The following is a 24437-nucleotide window of genomic DNA, read 5'->3' on the forward strand; positions in this document are numbered from 1 at the left end:
ATCTTTTGTTTATTATTGCACTTTTAACGTGTAACCAGGTCGGGTTTCTAGCTCTCCGCCGGACGGGCTTCACAGGCGAGCGGCGAAACCCCCACGACATAGACTTTCTCTTGCTGTTCGTTTCTGCTGGCTTCCGTAGTGGATATATCGGCTGTTATTATTATTTTCACTTCCGAGATGGCTCGTTTGCGAGATATTCCCCCCCCCCCCCCCGGTTAAGCCTAACCGTTTTGCTTTTGTTTTTCACTAATTGCACGTTTGACTTTGTTTTATTTTTTAACCTGCGGATATCATGTGAAACGTAGTTCGGTTCCTCTTCTCTGCAAACACAATGACCACAAAACACGGCGCCTCGTCCCAGACCAGTTGAACTTGCTCCTTTGACGTGCAGTGTGAGCATTAAATGGGCCCTGTTCACATGTACACATGTATAAGCATTCATAAGCTCAATAGCAGATGTCGGGACGGCCGTGCGGTGCTAATGGCTGCTGCGGGCCACGGGCTGCCGCTGCAACCGAGACCCCGGCAGGAGCCCGAACTGGCGGCCGGGCGCTCCGGCTCTCTCCGCCGCTGTGGGAGGACATAAAAACAAAGCCAATACAACCAGAAAAGTGTCACCCCCTCACACAACTATTCAAGATATCTCGGCATCTCACTTCAACCCTGTTAGTTCGTGTTCTACTAATTTGTAAAACTTTTCATTGTTTCCTGTAGTTGTGTACAATAAAATCATGTTAAAAAGCTAAGGCCCGTTTCTGAATCCACTGCAGTTTTGTTTTATGATGATCCTGGATCTTGCTGTTAACTGGCTCCTTGGTGCTTTTTAATCCCCCAAGCCTATGGGATTTGTGTGGTTTTATTTATTTTTAACGGAGCAACAGCTGATGAGAGACAGGATCGGACCCCCCTACTGTCCTGACAGCTGCGGCCGACGGGATATGTGCAGACTGTTATTACTGATCATATATTAAGACTTACAATTTTATATATGTCATGGTTGTACTTACAGTTATTGATTTTTCCCTTAAAATGGTTCGTTTATGTGTATACAGGCTATAGATTTAATATACATGTATATAATATATAGATTATATTCTGTCCTGTGATCTAAACGCATGAATCCATCCGTATGGGTTGAAGCGAATGACATGTCAGTACTACACATTGCATGACGAATCTGGCAAATTGTTAAAGTAAATCAGTTCATAATTGGTGTTCAGAAATCTGTTTGTACTGTCACAATTTGACAGCATAATGGAGAGAGAGGCCTCGGGTTTGTTTGCAAACACACCGAGGCCCGTGTTGTGTGCCTGCATGCTCTTCCTTTGCCTGTGTGCGGCAGAGACCGAGCTACAGTGACCACTGCGAGGCCCCGGATGAGGTGTGCGTGTCTGCCGGTTAGGTGTTGGACAGTGCTGTGCAGAAAGCGTACACCGTCCCGAAGGCAAGGCATTGCGGGGCTCAATCTCCGGTGTGAAAGAGCTGCTGAAACCTACCCGGGCATTTATTAAGCGTCAGGATATACGTAGTATACAAATGATCAGTCTGTTTGAGAGAGTGAACACACTTTCTTCTTCATGCATTTTAAAAAGAATTGTACTGCACTCTGATCGGTTATAAAGGTAATGGTTTAATCATAATCTCAGGGCGTGGGGTAATCCACGTCACTTTGATCATAGGACTCGAGTGGTCGACTGTCCCCCGGGCCTGTACTGCAAAACACCAGTGTCTTCCTTGAGTCGCATTTAGAATAAATAGTTCCAGATGCTTCTTACAAGATTCCTCTATTCGCAGCAGTGTAACAGCATGCTAACTTTACTAGCATTACTAACAATCTAAAATACTTCACTGATGTGCACTGTTGCTCATATTAATTGAATATCCCTTTGCTCCCACAGTCACATCAAACACCCATACAGTTCATAGATATGCCTCACATATGAACTATTGACAGAGAGCACTAACAAACAAACAAACAGGAACCCTCCCTGTGAATCATGTCTCTATGGTGTGGCCTGTGTTAGGTGAGTTATGAACATGCCTTGACCTAATGCCAGCTGTCAGAGTTGACTGTATAGTGTTCCTCCCCAGCAGCTCTGAGCAAGCCCAGGCATGCACTGTCCTTCATTGTCTACTATAAGCTGTTTTATACATTTCGTTTTTTTTTAGTTTTTTTAATTTATCTACACATCCCATAACCTTTTAAGTGGGAAAAATAATAATCTAGAAATGTGTAGAAAATGTATTAAAAATGTATTGACAACAATTTACTGAAAAATAAACAAAATACTGAAATAGCTCAGTTTGATGTGTCCACCCCCCTTATAATAGCAATCCTAAATTGGGTTGTGTTTTCACGCTATGACCAGGTCATCAGGTTGCATGGTTTTGTGCTTTTGCGGTGTGGTCACAGATCATTTGAACCCCTGAACCCAGTATGAGAATCGACTCTCGTGTTCATAGTCGCGTAACAAGAGGCATTGTGGGATAGAGTAGGGTCTTGAAATGCCACAGCAATGTTCAATCAATGAAAATAAATGAAAAAGAAACATGACACATTACATTGTTGGTGTATTTATATATCTATACCAACATTCAGGGGAATGTTTTTTTTTAAGTTTGACATTACTGCCGTAAAATACAATTAAATTACTTGAAACAAACTACCTTTAGTATACATTGCAATGCAGTCTAACATGTTTGTCTAAGTAGAGAAATGTATTTTGCATGATTTAAGTATATAACATCTGATATATGCGTGACAGTATTCAGCATTATATACATCACCAACCTGTTGATTCAGATAAGATGCACTGAAGTCATATGTAAGAGCTAAAATAAAGTGGTAAACTGGGGGCATAGGGAAAAAAAACGGTTACATAAAGTCAGCAATGACAACTTTGCGAGAGCTACAGGTTTTTAAGTCCACAATTGGTCAGTGTGTGCATGTGACAACAATATCCCAGCACTCCACAAATCTGGCCTGTATGGTACTCAAGAAAGCCAACCTTGAATCCCGTTTGAAGTATGCCAAAATTTTTGTGGTCTGAGGAAACTAAAATGGAACTTGTCGGGATAGAAGGAAAAATGAATGAGCAAAGTATAGAAAAGTCCTTGCGGAAAATCTGCTGTCCTCTGTAAGAAAGCTGAAACTAGGACAGAAGTTCACCTTTCAGCATGCCAGTGACCCGAGCACATGGCCAAAACTACGCTGGGGTGGCTAAGGAACAAAAAGTTAAATGTCTTTGAGTGGCCCAGTCAGAGACCTGAACTAAATCCAGTTGAAAATGTGTGGCATGACTTGAAGATTGTCCATCAATGCTCCTCAAGGAACTGGACAGAGCTTGAACAATTTTGTAAGGAAGAAATAAAGAAGTGTTGCCAAATCTAGGTGTGCAATATTGATAGAGACCTATCCCAACAGACTCACAGCTGTAACTGCTGCTAAAGGTACTTCCACCAAGTATAAACTCACAGGGGTGGAGACTTACTCAATTATTATATTGCTTTTTTTTTTTTTGTAATATTTTTTGCAAAAAGACATTTTCCCCATAAGTGTGGAGTATGATGTGTAGATAAGTGGGTAAAAAATAATCTAATTTAAATGCATATAACTCTGAAGCACTGACACATCAAAATGTGGAAAAAGTTGAAGGGGATGTAGACTTTCAATAGGCTATGTGTGTGTGTGTACATATACACTCACCTAAAGGATTATTAGGAACACCTGTTCAATTTCTCATTAATGCAATTATCTAACCAACCAATCACATGGCAGTTGCTTCAATGCATTTAGGGGTGTGGTCCTGGTCAAGACAATCTCCTGAACTCCAAACTGAATGTCTGAATGGGAAAGAAAGGTGATTTAAGCCATTTTGAGCGTGGCATGGTTGTTGGTGCCAGACGGGCCGGTCTGAGTATTTCACAATCTGCTCAGTTACTGGGATTTTCACGCACAACCATTTCTAGGGTTTACAAAGAATGGTGTGAAAAGGGAAAAACATCCAGTATGCGGCAGTCCTGTGGGCGAAAATGCCTTGTTGACGCTAGAGGTCAGAGGAGAATGGGCCGACTGATTCAAGCTGATAGAAGAGCAACTTTGACTGAAATAACCACTCGTTACAACCGAGGTATGCAGCAAAGCATTTGTGAAGCCACAACACGTACAACCTTGAGGCGGATGGGCTACAACAGCAGAAGACCCCACCGGGTACCACTCATCTCCACTACAAATAGGAAAAAGAGGCTACAATTTGCACAAGCTCACCAAAATTGGACAGTTGAAGACTGGAAAAATGTTGCCTGGTCTGATGAGTCTCGATTTCTGTTGAGACATTCAGATGGTAGAGTCAGAATTTGGCGTAATCAGAATGAGAACATGGATCCATCATGCCTTGTTACCACCGTGCAGGCTGGTGGTGGTGGTGTAATGGTGTGGGGGATGTTTTCTTGGCACACTTTAGGCCCCTTAGTGCCAATTGGGTATCGTTTAAATGCCACGGCCTACCTGAGCATTGTTTCTGACCATGTCCATCCCTTTATGACCACCATGTACCCATCCTCTGATGGCTACTTCCAGCAGGATAATGCACCATGTCACAAAGGTCGAATCATTTCTAATTGGTTTCTTGAACATGACAATGAGTTCACTGTACTAAACTGGCCCCCACAGTCACCAGATCTCAACCCAATAGAGCATCTTTGGGATGTGGTGGAACGGGAGCTTCGTGCCCTGGATGTGCATCCCACAAATCTCCATCAACTGCAAGATGCTATCCTATCAATATGGGCCAACATTTCTAAAGAATGCTTTCAGCACCTTGTTGAATCAATGCCACGTAGAATTAAGGCAGTTCTGAAGGCGAAAGGGGGTCAAACACAGTATTAGTATGGTGTTCCTAATAATCCTTTAGGTGAGTGTGTATATAATGTTTTAAGTTCTTAAAAATACAGCCCTAGCTTTTAAATAACAACTAAATAAGACGGTCTCTTTTGTTGGAAACTTTGTTGTTGTTGCATCTTCAGAATAACAATTTCACAAACAAATCCTTTACAACTTTAAAATCATTTCCATACTTTTAAGTACAACCTGCATTCAGTGCGTAATTCATATGTTCTGTTTTATTACATGATGATAATTTTATTTTTTTGCATACGATATTTGCTTTGAATAGTTCACTTCTGCTGTTTCTTAGAATGTCAATTAACTAAAGTTTAAATAAATGACAGACTTCACTACTGCAAGCCAGGAAGTGACCCATCTTTAACCCCTTGAGCACAGTGCTACAATAGTGCTACACTTTAATACATTAATTAAAAATAAATTGACTCTCCTTTCCATCTTTCATCCCTTTCTGGAATGGTCAATTGCAGAACTTAGATCACTGCTAAGACCAATCACAGCCCAGCTATTTACAATATATGTAAACATACATATACTCCATATATACGCAAACTGTACTTATTGCTTGTAAGGTTTGGCATTTTTATAATTTGCATAAGCAATGCAAAATACATTTCATGCCAAAATGTGCATACTGAAACTTCCTCCAGTGGAAGTCCTTTGCATTTCTGTTTTGTGTAACCTTCAATAACGTCCCCTGGCCTGTACACTTCTTGATAAGTTTAGAGAGATTATATTAGTGGCTTCTTTTCCCTCTAATTACTCTGAATAACTTTCTAAGAATGATCTATGATAATACAGAACACACACAGCAGCTGACATTAATCTGCAGGGGCTGTGCACTTCTCCCCAAGTCTGTGCCTTAGTATGTCTGTGTACTTTGCTTGTTCTCGTTCCTTATCTGATCAGATGGAAAGGCATTTATTAACTGCCAATATGTCAAATTAATTTTCTCTAAGCATGCTGTTACTATAATTGCACTGTGGATTAGTTATAAATGAATAGCACTTTATTTGTAAATAGGGTGAACATATAGCTCCATAATTACCAGGACACTTTTTTTCCCTTAATTCAACTCAATTTCCCTTAAATTGGAAAATAAATTGGAAAATAATATTATTATTATTGAGTCAATGACAACAATTTTCACTAGCAAAACATTTGGTGACTTTAACATATTTGTGACTAAATAATATTTCACAAATATCGTAAATCAGTCACCTTTTGATAGTATAGTAGTTAAAACATATTGTTATATTTGCAATTTTATTTTCAAAAAGAAGCATGGAACAGCTGTTTGATCACTCTGTTCAGTAATGGGAAAGTAAAACAGCTGATTTGAGTACATTGCTTGCTACACACTGCAATGACACAAAAGTATTAATCTTGGCAAATGTTTAAGCCTTTGTAAAAAACAAAAAGGGAAAATGTTAAGCCCTGTGTCAGTGTCTGGAGGATTATACAGCAGTATGGTCACCCTATTCATAAGTGAATTAAAGATGTGATCTACAATTTAAATATGTATTATGTCATGTATATATAAGGATTGGAAATGAACAGGTCCTAGTGTGTGAGTGGTAGCATGACTGAGAAAACGGGACAACATAAAATGACACCTTAGTGTGATTGTGCACAATTAAAAAGAGAACGAAACACCTACAGGTGAACCCCATAGAGAATAGTGCCTTTTATGTTACTGCAATTTTAATTTGCGCTCTGGATAAGCTCAGCAAATTATCTTAAAATAAAAAGGCAAACAAACTGCTGTTTCTGTCTGGGACCATCTCTACCTCTGTCTGTATACTGTTCAGTTCAAATCAATTTGGTTCAGTTCAAGTGAGCTTGTCAGGATTGGACAAGTTTTATTAAATAATGTTTATTTGTAAATCCTCTGCAGTCGGATGTGTACAACAGAGAACAGGAATGTTAATTACATTTCAGACATTGTAAATACACTCTGCCCTTCTTTAATGTTAACTCCTCCACTCTCTCTCTCTATGTCACTGCCATCGTCCCGTTCTTTTCCCCAGATGTTCTCGAACAACGACGAGGCTGTCATCAACAAGAAACTGCCCAAAGAGCTGCTTTTGCGGTGAGTACTCTGTCACTTCTTCATTCACTATATTTATACAGTGTCTTGCCTCTGCATATCATATCAGAGAGCACTTTGCATTTAAAATAGAATTCAGTGACCACAATTCTGAATCTGAGTCATGGTTTCAATGATGTTACAGTCTCCAAATAGCTAATAAACTGAGTGTTTGGGGTCAATACTATAGGCAAATGCTATAATTACTCTAAAGCCCATTTCTCAGCTACCTGGACCTGGGATTGAGATAGAGCTAGGACAGCAGCCCTCCAAACATCTGAATACCTGGGCTTTGAATATCGTGAGAAAACAGTTCAGGGGAATACAATGGTTCTTTGCCAGACAAAGCTTTGTTGAGTTAAGAGCAAAGTATACAATATGTTCTGTAGCAAACATGCAGTAAAGTAGTTAATAATTGTGTATTTATGTGTAATGTGTACCAGGGGAGTAAGGTTGGTGGTGGGAAGAAATACTGTTGCCTTGTTCCCAGCAGCCACCTCAGGTGATCTGTAAATTATGCAACAGCTACTATTAATTTACAATAACCTGCACCTGTCTCACTTACTGTCGGAGTCAGATGTATTTGCAAATGCATTTGAATCAGTGTTTAAAATTGAATTCACCCCTGTTCGTCAATGTGAGATCTAATCACACCGCCACTATAATTCAATCAAATTTCACCTGTTGGTTAACTTCTAAGATTGATCGTGATTGAAAAATATCTCAAACAGAGGAGTTGATTAAACATGAGTGGGTGGTCATTGTTCGCGCCTACATGAATGGGAATAAGTGTAAACCTAAAAAGCACTTACAAAAGCAATAGAAATCATGTCTGATTAGAGCTGGTTAGTTACCTGAATGGTGCACGCTTTCCTTTGGTAGACAATTCTATCTCTGTGTCCCCATCAAATTACAGAACACGTTTCATTAGATTCTCCGGAAATCTGCCATTTTCACAATTAACCCTGTTTCTGGAGGACAAGACTCCTGCAGGTTTTGTAGGCATTTTTACACCCCTACCTGCTCTCAACATGGAGTAAAGTTTACTTGGTTCAAGTTTGCAAATAAATGGGTCAAAAAGGTAATTGAGAGCTGAGAGGGAACAAAAACAAGAAGTCCCTGTGGCCCTCTGGGACCATGGCTGTAGGGTGTAGTGTAGTGTAGGGTGGCTGTATTTCTACAATGTCCCCTGGACTCTCCTGACTCAGGCAGGACTGGGTTTTACATTTTACCTGAAAATAAAATAAAGTAACATGTAAATTATTACACATTAGCCAAGATGAATACTAAAAAAGCCCTCCAGTCAGCTGTTTTACTTTTCCTGCGATTGAATACTGAACAAACAGCTTATCATTGTTTCTGATGTGATCAGATAAGAAAACTGAAAGCATGTGTGTTTCATTCACAAAATGAATACAAAGAGAAATAATGACTTGACCATATTTGTAACTGAGGAAACTTTTTTTTTTTTCCCCCCCCCCAGTCACTAATATGACTAAGTTGGTATTTATATTCTGGCAATTAATCACTCCCTCATTTGCAGTTTAACTTCCAATCACATCAGAAACACCAATTAGCTGTTCATTCAGTCTGATCAATTGCTGGTAAAATAAAATAGCTGATCAGAGTACCTTGTTTTTCATGCAGTGCAATCAGACACCAATAATTGTCCTCCCAAATGTGAAATTATTTACAGGTTTTTTTTTCCCAAGTTTATGGGAAAACGTATAAACTCTTCTTGTCTCTGTATGTCATAGGAATTATTCTGCAATATGGTCATCCGGTCTTTGTCACCTGCAGGAAAGGAAAAAACCCTCCCAGATTGCTTAAGCTTTAGTCCAGTTGCTCCAACCTCTTAACCCTCATCCTTTGATTTCTGACCAGCATTCTCTCTCTCTCTCTCTCTCTCTCTCTCTCTCTCTCTCTCTCTCTGTCCCCGTTTCCCAGAATCTTCTCATTCCTGGACGTTGTGACGCTGTGCCGCTGTGCTCAGGTCTCACGAGTGAGTCGGTCATGAAATCCATGTTTCCAGGAGAGAGGGTGGGCGGGGCACAGGGCCGATAGACTGAGCTTGGACCTGGTGGATGATTGAACCTGTAGCCTATTCTGCAAGCAAAGCGTTTCCAATCCGTCACAATACAGGATGTTTTCATAGCCAGTTACTTAATGACTTTCAGCCACAGTGACCAAACAGCAATTAATATATATTTGGTTCTGCACACATCTGTTTTTCACATTATCATTCTTCTCCAAGCTACAAATGTTGTATTTTGCTGTAATCTGAAATACAGCATGTATTCTATAGAACTGTCAGTTCATAAAAGCCAATCAGGTTAATCCTCAAAACATATTATTAGAGCAAATATTATAACTGATGTCACCTTAAATTAAATTGACAATGATTCAGGGTGTGTGTGCGTTGGCGGGGGAGGATATGTGTATATTTATTGCCTTGCCCTATTTGCTGTATAAAATGTAAAATTTAGGCTGCATGTACGTTCACCCAGTCATTTTGTTTTTCAGCTTAATTAAGTACCATACTTTTGCTTATCAAACACTTACAATTTCTCTTGTTGTAAATAAGTTACACTTGACAGTATTTGCAAGAAAGTAAGGGAAAGCTTTTTCCTTTGTATGTGAGAGAACCTATAAAACCGTCAGGCCAGTCATTCTTCGCAACAAAGTCTTGTGGCAGAACAGATGGGAAGTTGTTTTAGAAGCGTACCCCTCCTGTTTTGTGTAGGTATTAAGCTAAGTGTGCAGATTGATTTAAGGTGTGCAATTCATTATTGTTTGGTTATGTATGGTTATGTGTTTGATCTACGGCTTAGATCACTTGTTAAGATTATTCATTTATCAATTACTGTTCAATGTCAGTCCATTTATGCCATCATCATGCTTATGAGTACAAAGGTTAAAGTGCTTTTTGTATACCTTTTATTATAGTAATTCTATAGTATAATTGTACTTCAGTGAATTATCACTGTAATTGTAATTCACACTTTTAAAACTGCTTTTAATGTAGTTTTAATTACAGTAGATCCCAGGTCTGGAGTTTGTGTGTGTGTGCTATTCTGAGGTGTTGCAGCAGCTGTTTGGAAGTGCGTGACCCTTGACCTCTCACCCTGACAGGCCTGGAATGTTCTCGCTCTGGACGGCAGCAATTGGCAGAGGATCGATCTCTTCGACTTCCAGAGAGACATCGAGGTCAGACAGCTGGACACTGCATTCTGCCTACTCCAACTTTCCCAATTCTATCAGTTTTATTTAAAGCATTGTCAGTGTTTTTTTAGTGGGGCAGAGTGTGGTGTCGCTGTGTGTTGTCTTACAGTCTATGATAGTGCGTTGGTGTTGTGTGTCTTTGTTCTTTACAGTCAGTGTGTAATTGTGTTGTTGTTGCTGTGAGGATTGGACCTGCACTGCACTGTGTGAGAGTGCGTCTGTCTTGTACTGCAGTGTGCTGTGTTTGTCTGTCTGTTAGCACTGTTCTACAGCACGTCTCTGTGTTGTTGAGCGTGTGTCACTGCAGTGCTGTAGTGTGTGACTGTGTTATTGCTGTAGTGTATGTTAACCCTTCTTTAAAAATAGCAGACTTGAAGTACAGAGATTAATATATTTCTAACAGACTTTTGCTAGCCTGATAGATCCAATCTGCTCAGTCTGTATACATGCTATTATTTCTAATGCTAGTATAAATATAAAACATTTTACAGGGTTTCTTCAGTGTATGACAGAGTTTTTGATGTACTGCAGTGTGTTGTTGGTGTACTACAGTGTATGATACTGTGGTGATGCTGCTCTGCAGTGTGTGAAAGTGTGTTGCTGTACTGTGGTGTATAACAGCATGTTGTTTTTGCAGGGACGCGTAGTGGAGAACATCTCAAAACGCTGTGGTGGCTTCTTGAGGAAACTGAGCCTGCGGGGCTGCCTGGGGGTGGGGGACAGTGCACTGAGGTGAGGCCTTGTGGGAGGGGGAAGGGAGATTGGCTGTGAGGATTCGTGGAATTGAGAGATGAAAGGATGTTTGGAGGGGGGAAAACGTAGGGGACGAGAGTGGAGGAGGGGTGGGTTTCATTTGCACTCAAAAAGGTTGGGGATGGGGGACAGGAAGATCATTTTTGATGGATTGAACCTTCATCAAAAATGATCTTCCTGTCCCCCATCCCCAACCTTTTTGAGTGTAATTGTATTGTGAACGTCTGCACAAGTGCACAGCTAACTCACTGCCCTGTTTACCGTCTGCAGGACCTTCGCCCAAAACTGCAGGAACATCGAACTGCTCAGTCTGAACGGCTGCACCAAAATCACCGATGCGTAAGTTGGGGTGGGGTTGGGAAGATTGGCTAAAATCCCTGTGCTTGGGGGTGGGTGAATAATTAGCAGCCACCACTCCTGTCACTCTCTCTCTCTCTCTCTCCCTCTCTCTCACTCTCTCTCTCTGTCCCCATCTGTCCTCTACTTCTATTCTCTCTACAGTACCTGTACCAGCCTCAGCAAGTTCTGCCCCAAATTGAAGCACTTGGACCTGGCCTCCTGTACGTCCATTACCAACCTGTCGCTGAAAGCACTCAGGTCAGTGAGCTACATAGGATAACCAGTACAGTTCACACAGGACTACAAATCAGGGGGCTATCAGAGCTTCTCTGGACGTATACTGATGTTTTAATGTAGAACAGGACCAATGAAGTTCATTGATGGTCTGTTTTACTTTTTCTGTGACTAATCAGATTAAATGAATAGCTGTTCAGTGTTTGTGATGTGATCCAAATTTAAATTGCAAGTTATTGTGAGGCTTTACTGCGGAATAATAATTAAAAATAAATAATCAGTTAATGTAGACTGTTTTTTATTTTTGATCTCAAGCATGAATATACGCTTTCCATTTCTCAATTGCATGCTGTTAATTTCCTACTTCTTCCACAAAAAATTAAGGAACATCGTTTTCTGCCAACTCCTCTAAATGAAATCTCATCTGAGTCCAGAGATTCAACATGTAAAATAAACTGCCACATACCGAGGCCCACTGAGAGACGGTTTACTGGCGTCTCTACAGCGCTGTATGAATGAGACTTTGACCTCAGACACATGATTTTTCTAATCTTGTTGAGGCAAATAAGAACTATTTGAGTATTATTATTTTCTACAGTTGACAGGGTGATTAATCCTTCTTCCTCTGTTAATGACAATGAATACTCAGTTGCAAAGTGTAAAGAATGTCAGAGCTATTTTCAATTAGGGATAAAATCCTATGGCTTGTTTCTGACTAAACCAGGCCTGTTGGACAGGCTCCAGCTTTGTTTTTTTAAGCTGATTAGTACACAGGAGTTAAATATGATAGTAATTCAGATTAAATCTTCTACCTGCTCTTTGGACCCAATACCTATACCAATACCAATACCAATACCAATATGTTCAGTCTTACTGTAATCAATAGTTCTCTGTCTACAGGGACATTTCCAGCTGCTCTGAAGACGGTCCTGGTGAAACCTTTACTTAAAAGATCTAATTTCAATAGTTAATTCTTGAGTAATTTAAAATATTCATTTTTTAGCCAATGGCCTAGAAAAGGTAGTATTTAAACAAATTAATCAATCGAACCATAGCACAGAGACTGCTTAGTTCGAAGTGTCAAATGTATTTACTTATTTGTGTAGATTCAAAACTATGTTGGCCCTCTTAGACTTGAGTGCTGCATTCGATACTATAGACCATGACATTTCAATCCATCACCTTAAAGAATGGGTAGGCTTGGGTCTAACTCCTCTGGACTGATGGCCAAATTGGGAGAAACCTTCAGTTGATTCCACTAATTCCTTTCGTGTGGCTTACTAGACATTTTTTATTTGCCTTCTGTGTGCTCCCATCAGACAGAGAGCAATGAGGTGTTAGTGCTCAGGATACTGGGCTCTGAGCATTGTTAACACTTTCCAGATGTAGCACACGGCATTTATCCAACACCATCACACAAGTGAAGACGCATAGTCAGTAGGAACACTATGTAACATTACTGAAAAATCTCCTTTGTTTTAGTTTTTCACGGCCTCTTGCAATGCACATAATGCGTTCTGCAGACTTGAATTGTTTGAGTATCACTGAAGATTAAAGGTATCTTTGAGTCATGAATGGTTAAAGCCTGTGGTCTGTTGCAAAGAAACTTCCCCTGTGTTTTTTGCACAAGGTTTTGCACAATCTCTAGTTCTGCTGGAATTCGACACACTTTATCTCCACCCGTTGTTTAATTTCCAATTTAAGAAGTAAATGCAGCTGGGCCAGAAATACAGTATTAGCCTTCTGTGTCCCCACCTATTGACAACCTGTGAATAATTAATTTATTTTAAATACTCATCATCAATATCCATTATATTTGCTTACAAGCTAACAAGACATGTGAATACCCAACGAAACAAAACCTTTAAAGAATCCTGTGTGCTTTCACCAAAAATTGCATTTTCTTCAAGGTGTTTTTAGTTAAGCAGTGAAAATTAAATAATCATGGGATGCTCTTTACATTTATCAGCATCTTTAAACAAGGGGCTTGGTTCAGGAAGGACCTGGATTGAAAATCGAGAGCATTCAAGCATCAATGAAGATGTAAAACCATTGACGTCAATATGCTTAACTGTTATATTTAACGCAAAAGTAATTCAATACTTTTATACAAGGGACCAATGGGAACAAAAGTGATTTTAGCTATTAGACTAATTAACTGATTCAAGTTAACTGTTGTTAACTGATAGATGTGATGAAAACTAGAAGCCATGATTACGGCTCTCTAGAAATTAAACATTAGAAAACTCTTAAGTGTTTCAACTGGTAAAATCCTCCATTTCAAACAGTTTCGTCCACACATTGCCAGTTTTTATCTGGATAGTCCTCTGTGACCAGGATTCCCCAATTAGCTGGCCAGGACTTAGCTTGAGTCAGTTGTGGTTTACTTGGCTTCCTGTGACTTACCGATAGCCTGTGAGCCCTGCAGTGTGACCAGTCACAGCTGCTTCCCCTCCACCACACTGCTCCAGCTCTGCTGTTTCTTCTGTGGATTTCACAGTGGATTTGGCAGCACATGTTTTGGAGTGGAAGTTCACTGCATTTCTCCTTCATCAGCAGTGCTGGTGATTCCACATTGAGAGGGAATACAAAAAAATACTAGTAAAGAGAAGTTAATGGTATTGTCAGTAATTGCCTTTAAATCCATTCGCATTCCATTTTTTAATAAATAAATATTATTTTTTTTCTCTAGTGAAGGGTGCCCCCTGCTGGAACAGCTTAATATCTCCTGGTGTGATCAGGTGACCAAGGATGGCATCCAGGCGCTGGTACGCTGCTGCCCAGTATTAAAGGGGCTCTTCTTGAAGGGCTGTACCCAGGTAAGGCACGGTGACCCTCTACATACCACCCTGCTGCCCCCAAACCCATACCCTAGTATAGAATCTGTAGACCATGCAAGTAAAGATGAGTGGCCCCACATGACATTCAAATGTTTTACATAAAATCCAGCATGTCACAGCACATATATAGTTCATTTTAAAGATGCTGTATGTTGTATTACTTGAGTGGTTGTTAACCTCATGGCTTGCAAGTTCAGCCTTCGGGATGAATATGCAAATTGTGGAAAACCGTTTGAGTATAGAACCTTTTAAATATTAACGTTGCATGAGCGCCTTGTGAAAAGGGTGTATAAATTGTTCTAGTGTGTCCTCAGTTTTGTGCTTTGTGTTATGTCAAATGTTTATATCCTGTATGTAAGGGCTGCTTATTTTTATATGATTATATGTCTCTGTATACATATATGCACAGGCACAAAATAATAACCTGTATAAGTCTTGAGACTCACACCAACATCTTGCCTCCCCTACTGTTTTCAAACTTTGGCCACATCGTCATTTGTGTAGTTAACACTTACAATACCATGTGATTCCATTTACAATAATACTACATAAGTTGCAGTTATAATTACAAATATACTGCAAACACTACCACCCCAAAATATCTTGTTTTTTAATCAACAAATAAAATCGCAAACCCAATCATCACATACTTACAAACTTCTCTGCTGTGGATGAGGAAATTGAAGGAGTAAGAGTCAGGGAGGGAGTGCCACACTGTGTGAAATACCATGACAGAGCTCAGGCCAATGCTCCAGCAGCACTAGCACAGTCAGCAGAGATTTATTTATTTATTAGTCATTAAAATTAGAGCTCCAGAACATGATATAGCAAACAACTGCCTTATGTGTTATGGATCGGGATATAGGTCCAGCTCATGCTTTATTTGCCTACAGCTACTTTATTACTAATTTAGTGTTGCTGCTGCATATGTCTTTGATCAGATCTGGATTCAGAAACAATAAACAGAGGTGTAACTAAACTGTAGTTATGTGGTATAACTGATATTCCAATCACAAATTAAACATAATCTTGCAATTATTACTTCTAACTGTAAGTATACTTACAAATAACGCAATTAAACTTATAATTTAGCCAGGTCTGTCTTATACCATGCTTCCCAATTATTTCCCCAGGCAAACCAAAGCCGTATCTGGATTGCTTACAGTTCCTGTCAAAGCATATTGTTTTATGTGTGCTTTATTTCCCTTGCTTTAGCTGGAGGATGAGGCGCTCAAGTACATTGGAGCGCACTGTCCAGAGCTGGTGACACTAAACCTGCAGACCTGCTCGGTAAGTTTCCCCTATGCTCAATGAGTTCATAGACAATTGATTACTGCTTGGTTTAGCTTGGGCTGTTAAACTGGATCCTACTTCAGTTTATTCTCTAAGGCACACGGTGAAGCTGGAACAGTCTCTATAAAGGTTGTTCTGCAATCTCTCACCCTGTTACATTGAACTTATCTAACTTGTCATTTAAGTTAGTAAGTATTAAACCACTGTTTTCCAAAAGCATCCGTGATAAGCATTTTAAATTATTAAAATAACATTTATACATTAGCTATTGAGTCAAACACAGAGTTTTCCAGTTTTTATTAAGTCGTTTGGCAGACACCTTATTTAAAGCTAACATATGGTGTACTACATATACACAACATTACAAATGTAACAAATTCACTATAGACAAATTCATTCACACACCTCCCTCTCTCCCTCTCTCCCTCTCTCTCTCTCTCTCTCTGAGCAGCAGATCACAGATGAAGGGCTGATCACCATCTGCCGGGGGTGTCACCGTCTGCAGTCGCTGTGTGTATCTGGCTGCGCCAACATCACAGACGCCATCCTTAACGCCCTAGGACAGAATTGCCCGAGACTCAGGTAGAGAAAAGTGCCCCCCAGACTTGGGTAGTATGTTTCTCACAGGAGTTTGTAGAGAACTGCGTCAGTTTCAGAGAGAGAATTGCCCCTTGCTCAGGTACATGTAGAGGTGCTATTGAGCTGGGCAGTTGAGCAGGTTAAGAAAAATAAATAGATATGAAATGTGTGCCTCACCCCTGCTCTTGTCGTCGATCTCTCAGAATACTGGAGGTGGCTCGCTGCTCCCAGCTCACGGACGTCGGCTTCACCACGCTGGCTCGGGTGAGTCGCTCAGAACTAAAATTAAATCCGTAATGAATTAATAATACTAAGAGTATTTAATTTTTAGAATTAAAAAACGAGAGATAATTACATATTTACATATAAAGGGCGTTGTGTCATGCAGGGATTGTTTCACGGTTTCATCTGATGGATTGCAATAATGAACCTTTTATGGAAATGAACTAGTCACAGGTGGTCAACACGGGACATATTGGATAATACTTTATTTTTGGACCAGTGGCACTTGCTCTCTAAGTTGTGACAATTAAGCAATGATATCACTCTCACTTGCTTATTTCTGACAGTGTGTTGTTGATTTATAGGCCACTTCAGACAGGGCTGTCTGTCTGGGGCCGGGTTTTAAACAGTGCATAGATTCCCAGCAGTGGTACACAGTGCGCCACAATGATACGAACAGAACGGCTGTAGCTTCATAGTGAGAACTATTACAGCTCTCACTAATTACACTGTGAACCTGCAGGCAATTAGTAAATCACAGGCGTGCTGTAGCTCAGCAACCCATTTAAACTAAACTCAAGCCTGCCCAACCCCAGCTGCACTAATCCAGTTGTGCAGTGCACCCTGGGTAATCCAGGTCACCATCCGCTATAACCGATTTAAACCGGCACTGTCTGGGCTGTAGGTAGGGCCCTGTGTTTCCCCAAATACAAAAAACATACAAAGTGCAACATCTAAAAATCATCATAGTTCTGAAGTGTTACCATGGATATGGTCTAAAAAACTGAATATTTGTCTTGCATAAGAAAGTTTTCTTAGTGTCTTCTGAGTGATATGTAATTTGCAGCGAGCTGTTATCTGTCTTTGCGAATACAGAAATGCTTAGCTCCATATCGAATGTACAAAGAGACCATGAATGTGAACACAGTGTGCTGTATGCAGTGGACGGTGATAAGCATAGTAAATCTGCAGACTGGGTTGGAATGGAAAATGATCATTATGCATCGTCACTCTACATACATGTTTTATTGAATCTGTGAATGTGCATATTTGAGCCACAATGGTGAATGATGGTATTTTATAGCTCCCGTTCCAGGTAAATCGCTAAATCTGCATATTTCTTATGATATGTACAGTAAAATAATTGCCAAGATCCACCCAAGCTACAATTCGAAAAAGTCAAGAAAGCCAAAGATGATTTATTAAGTTCAAGTGTACGCTACTACCCACTAACAACTAAGCTTTTCTGTTCTTCAGTTCAGTAGTAGGCTGTTTGAATCTTTACATTCAGGACTTTTGAGGTAGGACACTGCCCTGTGTAGATGCATACTCAAAGCATACTCTGTTTGTATTAGTGTTGCAGTAAGATTGTGTAGATCATGTGCAAGTTTCAGTTTTGTGTATTGCTCTGGGCAGGCCAGGTTCAGTGCATTTCCGGTGTAGCTGATTTTTAGAAACATAATTTCATCCAAGGCCATAGATAACAAAAGACACAAGTCTGTGATAAAGTTTTGGGTACCTTAGTAACCTGATTGACGTCAATGTAGTCGTTCAGCAACCAAGGCAGTCATATTCTGTATGACAGTATGTTCCTTAGAAAAAAATCCCCGACTACCCATCTCCCGAGTGCTTCATTATTGTCGATTTAACCTACTTTGGTTCTATGTGAATGAATCGGGTCCTGAATGTTCCTTGCCCGCCTCTTTATTTAGAGTAGATTTCTCCCCATCACTTTAAAGTTGAAGGGAAGCACCTTTCACTTTATATCCAGTTTCTCAGACATATAATAAATAAACATGTTCTCAGTAATAATTGAGTGTCTTTCCATTTGATAAACAAATGACTTTTGAAACTGACAGTTTATTACTCTGTACGCTGCCATTGTTCTCCCGAGGGTAGCTTTCTCTTGAGTGATGTCATGGGTTGGCTGCATTTGGGGAAATCCCTCTCCATGATAGATGAACAGTGGGGCTCCAGTAGCTCTAAAGAAAGCCACTTCAGCTGTGCATTGCATTGCACCTGCTTGTACAAATTCATCACTATAAACATACATTTGTGCATTATCTTCATTTGCCTACAGATAACAAAACCAGGCAATAGAAATGGCTTCAAGTTATAAGATGAAACGAAACGCCAGACCTAAAGAATAGCATCTCTGAAGTGACCACTTAATATTGATTCAGTTAACGATGACAAGGGCCAGAGCTGATGCAGATGCAGGCTCATATGAGAACATAAAATTGAACATTTTGCTTCTCTGAATGTGATTGAGTTTTCTGGTAACTACCACAATACAACAATGTGTTGTTTTTCATAAAATACATGGTGATGCGACCACAACTGTGTTCGTTCTAGGGGGATTATATGGGTCAATTTGAGACAGGGCCTGCTGCACGGCAATAAAAATAACTAGCAAATTTTATAATAAATCATAGTAGATGTATTCACTGTTTTATTTATTTGTTGTCGTTAGCGGTTATTAATACAGTGAAGTCACAGTTTATCTCCTATTAATAAATGACGAATCCCTAAGGGGAAGGATAAAGGTTGATGGGCACATGTAGATGTTGACTGGGGTGGGGGGGTGGACTTGTGAAATACAAACTATACTCTCCAGAATTGTGGCGTATTGGGAAGCAATGTGTGATTTTATGAAGTGGGTGCTTGAGAGTGAGATTACAGGCTTGAGGCTCATGACCCATGCATGAGACTTGAGATGGGTGCCAAAGTAACATTATTCTTCTCGTCTTCGTCATAATCTGAACTGTCACTCGATATTGGACTTCTTTTGTTACTGATTTTGCTCTCCTTCACGTTCTTATGATTAGCCATGCTGTTTCATTGCTGTGTGGTTACAGATTAGGCTTCCTACCAACCCGTGACATCATAGGGGAGCCTTGACAATTTGGCAGAGTATCAAAGTTCCTATTAAGTGCCTATTTTAGCTAATGTAAAGGGAACTAGTGCGGTAAGAGGAATTATGGGTTTGTAGTTACTGTGGCCACTGTGCACATTTTGCATGTGATGTATTAAACCATGCCATTTATCCATAATGGCATCCCCTAGTCCATTATGTACAAGCTGCCAAGTATCTGTGGTTAATGACTGCTTTATATAGCTGTTTTATTTGCTGACACACTGATCTGGAGGTCAGCTTGTTCGCGTTGTTTCTGATTCTTCATACGATTGACAAAATAAATCTTTATATATTCCACTTGCAATATTTAAAACATTTGACCAATCCAACCTAAAAGTAAACCTTTTACTATGTGCCAAACATTGAAATAGTGCCTAAATCTTTCAACCAGCATATTGTCTATACAATTGCTGTTGCCTGTCGGTTACAAGGGGAGATGCTTTGACGTGCCAACTGAAAATATTTGTCAGCTCCCGTTTCAGTTCCTCCGGTTTCATTAGAGAAATTCCTTCTGTTTCATTACTCTGTAAATGGAGGAAATTGTTGGGTCTATCATGTCACATTGTTTTTATTTTACAGACAGGGAGAAACAATAAATCTAAAACGAATGAGTCACACCAGTATAATTTCTGTGTGGACTATTTATTTGTTGTATTAGGGGGGTAATCTACCCCAAGAATCATTGGCATTCTTTTTGCCTTTATATCATCTATCAGTGCCAGCTATTTGTGCATTCACACTTTTGCCACCATTCTGTGAAGATACTTGATCTGGTGCCTGAAAAAGAGGTTGGAGGAAATGCATGCCAAACTCCTGTTCTGGAAATAATACATGAAGTGTCTTGGGGGGTGGTGGGGTGGCTCTATTAAAAAGTATTGGAGGCTGATCGCAATATATTGCCAACTGCCAGGAAGCAATGATTCCTTGGCTGATTTTCCATAATTTAGGCTGCCTAATAAAGCAAATAAAAATAACTATTTCAAATGTAAAAATGACAACTCTGTTAGCATGAGTTATAACTTACCCACAATTCTTAAAGTACTGTTTCACTTCAGTGAACATGTCCTTTGTTTCAGTTCCCTACCCTGTGGACTGAGGTTGTCTGCAATAATAGCAAATCTCATATAGCTGAAGTAAATTGTATTCAAAGGCTATATATATTCTTTCCAAATGCATTTTTTCAGGGGTCTCTCCTAAAAACTAAAACATAATGTAATATAACAATAATATTATCACCCCCCCTTTTCTCTCCATCTTTACCTTTGTTCTGGGATATCAGATTCACACAGAAAGTCATCATCACTACACAAATACATATCAGATGCATTTCCTAGAAGAGAAGAGGACTCTGATGTATGGCAATCGCATTCAGAATTGTATTAGTTGTTTTTTTCTTCCTCTAAATTAAAAGCAATATGTGTGTCACATCAGCTCCGACTGTCAGGGTCTCAAGAGATGTATTTACAGTAGTCTATAAAATGGGTGTTGCTGTTTTTTTGATGAGGGATTATTTTTCTCCTTTGCTTGTGTCAGCTTTATATTTTATGTTGGTGTTTTCAGATGCACCTTTTCTGTGCTCATTTCTGTTGTGGAAACGTTTTTGTTGTGTTTTGGAAAAGTCCATGTTGTGTTGTGGAAACGTTATTGTTGCGTTTTGCACTGAAATGCATGGTAGATTGGGATTATAATTTTCTTCCGGGGAAATCTTATCACGAACAAATTCCTGTGTCAAGTCGAAAGTAACACGTCCATCACTCTCCCCTTATGCTTTTACTGAAGGAGGTCATTTAATAGCTGTCAATGTCAGCCTTTTGTTTTCTGTTTTCTTAGTTTTTTTTTATCTGGTGATAAATGTCGGTCTATTGGTGACTTTCAAGTGTAATCTAAAGATAAATTACAAATTGTGCATAATAAATTATACCCATTGGTGTATAGAATACCAGGTGTACACTGTGTTGTGATCCTTAAGAAATGTGCTTTGATTGCAATGTTTAGGTAATTTATTAAATTACCATTTGTACAAATCGTAATTATTATTTTTTAATTAGTTTAATTTGTTTTCTTAATTGTGAATTGGTTGAAGAAGTGAAAATTAGTAAGGCTAGGTAAATATTTTATTCTTTACTGTTCACATGGCAACCTTAAGCATCTGCAGCAGTAAATGTATAATTAGTCATGAGAATCAGAGACTAAACGTGCCATTTTAGACTGGATTTTTAATGGCTGAGACATCTGTGGCCTTCTTAATACGAGATGGAAAATTATTGTACAGTTTCAGAGTCATGTGGCTAAACCCTCTACCTCCTGTGTTTTTTTTTCCCACCCCCCTCTTTTTTTGGGCATTATAAAGCCAGATTGTATGGGCTGTGCTGGTGTGTAGGCGTTTAAAAGCTTGCTCAGGTATGTGAGGGCCAGCCCTTTTAAAGCTTTAGAAGTAAGCAGAAGAACTTTGAAATCAATTCTGTATCACACTGGGAACCTGAGAAGTGACGGCAAGACCAGAGTCTTCATTTTTGTATTACTGGCTAAGATATTGGGGGTGTAGTGGTGGCATTGTGAACTAACTGAAGTGTGGACAAGGCAGTCTGGGCTATCTGATAGGCGTTGAGCTTGGCTGTAATACTGGCGTGTCCTATTTTTGTGACGTGATCTGTGTTAGAGGTCAAAAGCATGTAATTGAATTGCTGTTTCGATACTAAGGCCAGGATTGAAGCCTGATTTTAAAAAAATGCCATCAGTTGTATACAGTGAGAAAAGGATGCAGATGGACTGTTACCATGTTCTTTAGTATCTTTGATGGAGAGATTTTAAATGGGTCTGTAGTTCACAGGCAGAACAAGGATCTAATTGGGCTTTCTTAATTAGTGGTTTTACTACAGAAAATTTAAAGGAGTTGGGGACAATACCTGAGGATAAAGACATATTTATTATGTTTAGCACAGAAAGGTCAACTGTTGTTATAATCTCTTTTAGTAGATTCAGTGGGATTGTATCCAGTGCACATGGAGTAAAATTAAGTTTTGTGTGGGGAAAACCTTGATTTTTGCAAAAACAAAGTAAAAACTAACAACTAAATCTTTGACACAAATAACAATTTCACTGGGTTCTAAGTATAGGGCTCATCTTGCAGTCTGCAGAAGCTTTTACCTATTGAGCAACTCGGAAGCATTGCCGATGGCAGTAATAATTTTATTTTTTCATTATATTTTATAAGGTGCTGCTTTCCCTGTACTTTTGATTTCACTGTTCTTAATTTCACTCTCTCAGAACTGCCATGAGCTGGAGAAGATGGATCTAGAGGAATGTGTGCAGGTAATCCATCATTGATCTAACCAACAGCCCCCCAATTATGTATGCCCCCCAAACTGCACCCAGCCACTATCCACCTAGCTAACTGTTTCTGAAGACCCCACAATTATCCTTCGATAGAATCAAATAATCTTTATATAACAAACATTCCTGTTTACCCCAAAAGACTTCATACATTTCCTAAACTTTTTTTCCATCATCCTTTCTCTCCCATTCCTCTGAATCCCAAAATAGCGTTCCCCTGAACACCACTTATTTTCTACCCCAATCTTGTTCTGCACATGAGCTTGCGTTGCACAATAAGAGGTGGGTGTATGAAAGAAGACATTATAATTTGCTTGTCCAGGGAACCATATTGGAAAATCATTCTATATGTCATGTGTTCAGTGCACCACTGTCATTGAATAAGCACCATGGGACTAAATGGCCTTCTCTCCCTCTCCCTATCAGATTACAGACAGCACGCTCATCCAGCTGTCCATTCACTGCCCGCGGCTGCAGGTCCTGGTGAGTCACAGTCGAACTCGCAGGCCCTCTCCCTGCTGGGCTCGGAGAGCATCAGCACCCCCGCAGTAATTTACAGCCAGCAGGAAACTGCTCGGGGAATGATAGACCTTCTACCGTAATTGTGTGAAGCTTACAATTGAAAATCCCTGTCTTGCTCTTCCCTCAGCCAAGTGGGTTTAGCCCAGGATGTTTCTAATTGCCAATCTGCTCCATGGTATCACGCTGTTAAATGCTCATCAATTCTTAAGAAAAAAAAAAAAAAAAAAACCCCACTGCAAATAGTTTTATTTGAGGCCTATCATATTGTATGCATTTCAAAGTTTCTGTTAGGAAGTTCAGTGCAAGTTCACCATCCGTCCTATTACTTCACAGCTTCTTGGTATGTAGCCAGCGTATCAGAATTTGTACTGGCTCTGGCATATACTAAGCTTCCTGTTGAGTAAGCTAGCTAGTTTCTATAAAATACAAACCTAGAACCTCAGCTCCACCTAGTGCTGGTGGTTGGTATTTATTGCCAAACATTAACGGCCTCTTCCCTGTCTGAGAACTACGTCTGTCTATGTTTAAATGATCACAAGGAATCGTCTGCAATCATTTATTAGCTTGGCTGAAGTTATTAGAAAATTATATGTAAGTATGTACGGTTTACAATAAACATCGAAGCTCATTGTGGAAACTAGAACTACTACACAAAAGACTATACATATACAAATGCCCATGCAGGTAATCTGTGACTAATTCTGACTGGCTGCTGTGGGCCTGTTATCGCTGGGGCCGGGCTGAAGGCATAGCCAGCGTTTGAACGGCAGGTGACTCCTGTGTTGTGTTCCTCCTGCACAGAGCCTGTCGCACTGTGAGCTGATCACGGACGACGGTATCCGTCACCTGGGCAGCGGCCCCTGTGCCCACGACCGCCTTGAAGTCATCGAGCTGGATAACTGCCCCTTGATCACAGACGCCTCGCTGGAACACCTAAAGACCTGCCACAGCCTGGACCGCATTGAGCTGTACGACTGCCAACAGATCACCAGGGCTGGCATCAAGAGGCTCCGGGTAAATGCGCTTTACTTACAAGCACCCTGGACAGGGGCACAACACCAAGCACAAATAGGATGTGGATTTACCATGAACAGGCTTGACCCCAATCCCACAATAAATCATTTTCATATGGGTGGAGCTGCTGTGTTATCAGTGGGTTGGCACAACTGTTTTTAAGAGGGCAAAAACTCT

At 40.0% G+C, this 24437-nt stretch overlaps 1 protein-coding gene across 1 annotated transcript in view; it reads left to right on the plus strand.

The window, feature by feature from the left end:
- Positions 1-24437, plus strand: part of fbxl20 (F-box and leucine-rich repeat protein 20) — a 31213-nt gene that overhangs the window by 298 nt on the left and 6478 nt on the right. Inside the window, exons 2-14 of the mRNA XM_066698936.1 lie at positions 6934-6995; positions 8940-8994; positions 10125-10199; positions 10852-10946; positions 11238-11306; positions 11469-11564; positions 14233-14359; positions 15596-15670; positions 16125-16255; positions 16456-16516; positions 22659-22703; positions 23151-23207; positions 24048-24260. Of these exons, the coding sequence (XP_066555033.1) occupies positions 6934-6995; positions 8940-8994; positions 10125-10199; positions 10852-10946; positions 11238-11306; positions 11469-11564; positions 14233-14359; positions 15596-15670; positions 16125-16255; positions 16456-16516; positions 22659-22703; positions 23151-23207; positions 24048-24260 (1161 nt within the window). The remainder of the gene's footprint in view (positions 1-6933; positions 6996-8939; positions 8995-10124; positions 10200-10851; positions 10947-11237; positions 11307-11468; positions 11565-14232; positions 14360-15595; positions 15671-16124; positions 16256-16455; positions 16517-22658; positions 22704-23150; positions 23208-24047; positions 24261-24437) is intronic.

Source organism: Amia ocellicauda, chromosome 3 (assembly GCF_036373705.1).
Source record: "Amia ocellicauda isolate fAmiCal2 chromosome 3, fAmiCal2.hap1, whole genome shotgun sequence".
NCBI lineage: Eukaryota > Metazoa > Chordata > Actinopteri > Amiiformes > Amiidae > Amia > Amia ocellicauda.